The following is a 6993-nucleotide window of genomic DNA, read 5'->3' as shown; positions in this document are numbered from 1 at the left end:
CCACACACACTCAACCCGTTTTGTTTACACACACACACACACACACACACACACACACACATTAGTTCAAGCATTTATTCAAGCAAGTTCAAATTTAGACTATTCAATACATAACTTGTATAAATGTAATACTAATAATGATTATGTAATACATATTCTCATTATATATGTATGTATTTATTTGTTTGCTGATTTAATTGTTTGCTGATTTAATTATCTAGGCATTAAAAAAGCTGATGATGTTAATTATTTATTTAATGTACAATGTATTGTACATAAGTACATTTATTTAATGTACATTTTATTTTATATTTAATTATTTGTTTATTTATAATAACTTCAAATGATATTTGCACATCATTTAATACTTAACGAATTTAATAATTTTAACTGTAATGCCTTCGTGAAACTCTAGTGCGTTTGAAAAAGTCTGCCGAAAGGTGGCGGTATTTCTATATGCTCGCAATAAAACAGGTGTGTTTTCATTTTCAACCGAATTCCGTATGCAGGTACTTCAGAGATGGTCCACCCGTGGCTTTGTTTAAAGAACAATATCTGGACAGTTTCTCTGCAGTTTCCTCAGCGCCCTGTCGCTCAGTTTGTCCGGCTGAAATAGAGCACTTAGAAGTTTTTACACAAAGATTTGTTTGACACGGGTCCAAAATTCAGCAAATATGGACGGACTGTGAAAGTGTCAAGGAAAACTTTGCAAAGGCGACATCGTAATAACTCAACTAACGGATAAAACTGAAAGGTTTAAAGACATAGCGAGAGAAAAACATTTATTATTGTGACTGAGTCCCTTGAGGGAGACGCGTAATCAGGCGTGAACTCCTTCACTTCCCCATTCTGCCCACTCGCTTCAGTCCTTCCGCAAAGCAGGTGGTTCAAACAGCGCTTTGTGTACAGGCTTTTAGCTTGTGTGCGTTTGTGCATGTACACTTGCCCATTTAAGTGATATCATGTCCAACAGTCACTAAGTCAGTTAGGCTAATAGGCTTAGATTTGCTAAGCTCGAGGTTAGAGGACACCATGAAGTTTAACGGGTATCTGAAGTTGCGCATCGGCGAAGCGGTGGACCTGAAGCCAACGACCACCTCTATGCGACACGCCGTGATGTTCAACAAGGCGAATCAGACCCTGGACCCGTACATCGTAGTGAAGGTGGACGAGTATAAGATTGGACAGACGCACACCAAGCAGAAAACCAACATGCCCACTTATAACGAGGAGTTCTCCGTTAACGTCAATAACGGCAAGCAAGTAGAGCTGGCCATTTTTCACGACGCACCGATTGGGTACGATGACTTCGTGGCCAACTGCACCATCCAGTTTGGTGATCTGATGAAGAGCACGAACAGAGAGGAGTCATTTGAAGGATGGGTGAGGAATGTTTACCATACAGCTGCTTTTCCCTCACCTGATCACACACTGCGTCTTTCTTAAGTGGGCTATTGTGAGAAATTGCTTTGCTTTAAGTTGATGGAGATTTGTTTTCCACATGTATTTTGACACATGACACTTTGAATCATATAGCCTAGGTTGAAAAGTTCTGAAATAACAAGGTATGTTTGCTCTGATGGGGCAGACAGGGAGCATATCTGGATAGAGGTGTTGTCCTATAGCCTACAGAATAGAGGTGAGACTCTGAGTAAAGTTTTAGATGATGATGTTATTATGCATCTGGTGGCATTGGAGAGATTTGTGTTTGTAGAAAAGTGCATGTTGATTACAAGTCCAGAATGCAAAACAGTATTTAGTACAGTACTTAGGTGGACACCAAAGACGAATCACATAATGAAAGACAGCGATGGACTAAACTGTCAGCATACTAGAATACAAAATAGAAGAGTCTGGGGAGTGTTGTAATGTTATTTCAACGTCTGTTTTTTTTTTGTGCTGTATGTCTGAAACTTTGATACAATATTATCATATTTGCCAACTGTAAATTAAAGAAGTTTCGAAATCTGATGCTTTTAATATTAGAATTAAGTAAATAAATTAACATCAGGTACAAAGAATGCCATTGTTACAATCGACCCCACGTCCAGGACACTTGTAACGCTACTTGAAAACATGTTAAACTGTATGCATGATTTTATTATGGTTATTGAATTTACTAATTTAAAGTAATTGTCATCCCCCCCCATCTCCATACCACACACACCTATCATCCTACTTTTAATTTGAAACATTTTGATTGAAAACTTACATTCATGCATTTGGCAGACTAAAGAGTTTACTTAAAGTATTAATTTTATCAGTTCAACCATTCCTTACGAATCAAACCATGATATTGGCATTGCTAGCACCATGCTCTACTGTTTGAGCCACATGACTGCTATGAAACTGTAAACATTTAAGAATTTTAATTCAAGACAGCAATTGAAAACAATAAGTATATGTGAAACAGGCCAATGCACACATCGGTTTGGTTTTAAAGTTTATTAGCTTGTTTTATCACAGTTGTGGCAAATGTGGCCTGTTTGATTTTGTGCAATCTTTGTGTCTTCAGTAGAAAAGCACATTAGAAACCCTCTCCATCTGCAGCTATGATATTTCTGTTATTTCTTTAAATGTATTTTATTAAAAACTAGTGTTACAAGCCATGAAAAGCTTGTGTTATTTATTACATTTAGTGAAAATCAGCCTATTTAGGTTGATGTTGTTCAAATACAATAGTGATTTCATCCCTGTTGTTCATTTCTAATTGGCTTAACTGGTATTACAGCACTCCCTAGTTTCCCCTAAACCTCACACTGTTGGTTTTGTTGCATTATATTGTGTTGTGTTCCTTTTGTCATGCTTTGTTGCATTGCATTGTGTTCTTTTGTTTGTTTTGTTCTGTTGTATTTTATTGTTGTGTTTTTCTTTGTTTATTCTCTTTTATTTAGTGCTGTTGTGTTTTTTCCTTGTGTGTGAACAGCAGACTTGTAGAGGTTATGAGTGTTATCATCTTCCACCATCATCAGTGTGGGTTCACACTTACACCCATATGTCCAACAGTGCAACAATGCTCACTGATCCAGAATCAGGCCTTTGACTGCAGCTCTAGACACAGATCCTGATGCATGATCAGAGGTTAATGAAAGCAAGTCGGGGCTTAATGCACAGTCAGTCAACACAATTTGGACTCAGAGTTTGAGCTCTCAGACTCTCCGTCGGATGGTTGCAGCTAAGACCAGCTGAAACATCTTGCTCTGTGGTTTTAGCATCTTCTGTGGTTTAGGCACCACAATTTCCATGTCTACACTGCCTTCAGAGCTAGTTCATATCAGTGTGTTAACTCAACACTGCTGCACTGTTGAGGACACAGTAGTTGTAAAACACTTGTTGTCAGCATTTCAGTGACCAGGCTGAACATGCACATGCAAATCATCTTGCTTGTCCTCAGCAGAAGTGGTGAAGGTCTTCTTGTAACCTTATTATTCAGCTCAAGTACTATTAGTTCTCCTTTCCCAGAATGCTTATGCACAGGGACATTATTTTTAGAGTGAACATCTTGTTTTTACTGTACATGTCCTGAACATTTGTTAATTTAGTGAACAGTAATATGGAGATACACTTTATTATTAGCCTCAAGGTTATTTTAGCTTCAACTTATACTGTATGTATAAGGGAAAGTGCATACTTTAAATGATTTTAAATGACTTTAAATTAAACGTTTTTACATATAATCTCAGTTTATATGATTTCAACACTGATAATAATAATAGTAATGTAATAAAATAACAGTAATGTTTCTTGAAGACTGGAGTAGTGACTGCTGGAAATTCAGCTTTGCCATCACAGAAATAAATAACATGTTGAAATAAATCAAAACATTATATTTCCCAATATTACTGTTTTTATTGTATTTCTGATTAAATAAATGCAGCATTGGTGAACGTAAGAGACTCCGAAACATTTTTAAAATCTTACCAGCCTTAAACTTTTAAACGTTATTGTACATCTGATCAACTTCTATTGGGTTCCAGATGAAATTCAGTGGACTTCAGAGATACACGGCCCCATTTTTATTGATTCTGCAGCTGTAGGTCACAGAACCGCTAATTAATGATACTCTGCTTTTATTTTATCTGGGATGTGGGCGTTTTGTGCCAAGTTTCAGTGTATGTATTTGTTTCTGTGTAGAGCCTCAGGCTTTTGGGACTGATGGTATGTGAAACCTGCAGTTCAAAACAGCACACACACAAGTAAGAGTGTGTTTGCGTGTGTATGAGCTTCCCTATATGGGAACTGCCTCTAGGAATCCAGCAGTTTCTGTTATGCTATTTTATCAGTGAGTGAAACTAGCATCAAAAGTATATAAAATGGAAGTTGTGTGTATTGGAGATAGTGTATTGACACACACTCTGTCATAGTCTGAATTTTTCTGCTTTCAGTTTTAACCAAATGAAAAGAAGTATGACTGGTGGAAAAAATATTCAGCCGAACTCTATTGAAAGTTGCTAAAGCAAAATAGTTTAAAAATAACTAAATTAATCTAAATTAATTTAGTCCATATGTGACAAAGAAAAGGGCATACTGTATGCTAATTATGGCTAATCATTCCTGTATGCATCACAGTGTTCTGTAAAGATGTTGTTAGTGCTGTTTTGCTAATTATCATCAGATTTGTATTTAGACCACCACCAAAATGAGTGACAGGTAGGGAGCTTTTCTGATTGGCTGATCTGGTTGGCCATTCCCTTGTTTCTGCTGTTTGCATGCAATATCTCTTCCCTATAGTTTACTTCTTTTGCCCATGATTCTGTCGTAACACATACAGAAGCACATAGGGTTTAGTTCTGTATGACATGCAGGTCGACACACACCCACAAAGTTGGTTTTCTACAGAGAGTTTACCACAGGCTCATAAACGCCCCCCTTTTACCCCTCGCTGTCTCTTTCCATTTCTGAGTTTGTCTTTCCATTATCTCTCTTCTCTTTTTGCTCTACAGTAATCTGTAGTCCAGCTCTAATATTTCACTTCTGCCTGACCTCATTTACATTTTCCGTGGTGTAAAAGTGTGACTGCTGTGGACGGTACCAGTGGGTTGTGTGATTGCTTGTATTTGGCACAGATATCATTTTTAACGTGTGCATGTTTGCCTGAATATATAACTTGAAAAAAAACAGACTTGTCATACACAAAACTTTTAATACACAAATTGAAAATGCCAGGGAACTTCAAAAATGCTTCCTGAAAGGCCTGGGAAAATCATGGGAAATTTTGAAATCTTAAAAGTTCACAGAAAAGTCATTTTCTAAAAGTCATTTTCATTTTCAAAAGTCACATTTTTCTAAATATGTTCAGTTGTTAAGTATTTCTTTCTCAAGAAACTACTCTTACTGTCACAAATAACTGTGAAAATAGGAATGCATTTGTTAGAAAGCATGGAAAGTATGAATTTATTTAACATTTTTATCTCCAAGTAATTCCCATACTTTTGTTTGTGTTGTTTGATAGTTTTGATCAATGTACTAATCTTCAAATTTAGAGAATATTATAAAAATAATGAAAATGAGTATTTAAACTTTTAATTAAGTTAAATTTAAAATGTGAGAATAACTTAACTTCAATATTCAGTGTCTAAAATAATATTTATTGATTTTTTTGTGTGTTGCAGGTTGACCTTGAACCTGAGGGTAAGGTCTACATCCTGGTTAGTCTCACAGGCTCATTTATAGACGGTAAGTCCCACCTCTCATTTTTATCTTTTTTTTTTTATTTTTAAATTTTCTATTTGTTTTAAATCTTCTCATGCAGAAGTACAAATTTAATCATACATTTAATCATACATGCATCAATTTGACAGTCAGTATGCCTTTTTTTTGGATTGAAACAAAGGCGTATCAAGAACACGCGGCCTGTTTCATAGCCAATGACAGAGTAAAAGATGAAAATATAAAACTCTTCTTGATGAATCGCACTGTCTAGGCCACGATGGTGGAAACGCACACATGCACTGATGCACACACACTAATTTCCTCCACTTGCTGTTGAGATATCACTTAACTAAATGTTAACATGCTACCAGACACATGCTAAGGCACACTAAGACACACAAAGCCTTCTTCAGTCACAGTTTTTTTTAGACAGAGCTTCTGTCAGAGCATCTTATGCATGAAGTGTATGCGATGCGTGAATCGCACACCCGCTGTGCAGGGGCTGTGAAGCTGGCTTCCTTTAAAGGCCTGTGGTTAGCCCTGCAGAGACTAGACTAGATTTAATAATACCAGTGAACCGGGGGCTCCTAATCTGTCTCTCTTCCCCCTCACAAAGTCAGCAGAATGTTCCATGGCATTACAGGAAACACCTATGTATTGTAAGAAGATCATGAAATAATAAAACCTTTTCTGTTTTTCCGTGTTTAGATGATGCTGGAGGAAACACGCGTCCCTATAAAGAATTTAACCGAAAACGGCAGCAGGCAGTTCGAAGAAAAATCCACCAAGTAAATGGGCACAAGTTCATGTCTACCTTCCTAAAGCAACCAACGTTCTGCTTCCACTGCAAAGAATTCATATGGTAGTGCATTTTTGTCACATAAATGCTCACCTTTTTTAAAAAACTTTTTTGGTATCACTCTACTTAAAGCCTTTATGTATAATGCATTATAAAGGGCTATTAAAGGGCACAATGCATTATAATTAGTCATTGTAATACATTATATCTTGTTGTAAATACTTATAACTGAATTTAAAATGCATAGTGTAACAATGAATTGATAATTGTTATTATGTATTAACTGTAGTTACAATTATTCATGAGATTGTACAGTGCATTATAAGGTGCATTACAAAGCATAATTAATCAGTGTTGGGAGTAACGCATTACAAAAGTAATAATATTACAGTAGTATATAACTTTTTGCTGTAACGCAGTAAAATAACGCATTACTAATAAAATGTGGGTAATATTATTACTCGTTACAATCTCAGTAACGCAAGTTACAACATTTTAACTCAAAATTAAGTGGTGAATTTACCAACACCGCAAAACAGCAC

The 6993-nt window shown here is 36.2% G+C and overlaps 1 protein-coding gene across 1 annotated transcript in view; it reads left to right on the top strand.

Annotated features, from left to right (window-relative positions):
- Positions 1-498: 498 nt before the first annotated feature.
- Positions 499-6993, top strand: part of LOC107707065 (protein kinase C eta type-like) — a 16732-nt gene continuing 10237 nt past the window's right edge. The window contains exons 1-3 of the mRNA XM_016510946.1: positions 499-1383; positions 5613-5676; positions 6361-6514. Of these exons, the coding sequence (XP_016366432.1) occupies positions 1033-1383; positions 5613-5676; positions 6361-6514 (569 nt within the window). The 5' untranslated portion in view covers positions 499-1032. The remainder of the gene's footprint in view (positions 1384-5612; positions 5677-6360; positions 6515-6993) is intronic.

The sequence above is a fragment of the Sinocyclocheilus rhinocerous genome, unplaced genomic scaffold, assembly GCF_001515625.1.
Source record: "Sinocyclocheilus rhinocerous isolate Xijiao unplaced genomic scaffold, SAMN03320098_v1.1 scaffold1243, whole genome shotgun sequence".
Lineage (NCBI taxonomy): Eukaryota > Metazoa > Chordata > Actinopteri > Cypriniformes > Cyprinidae > Sinocyclocheilus > Sinocyclocheilus rhinocerous.
This window is presented reverse-complemented; position numbering and strand designations above follow the sequence as displayed.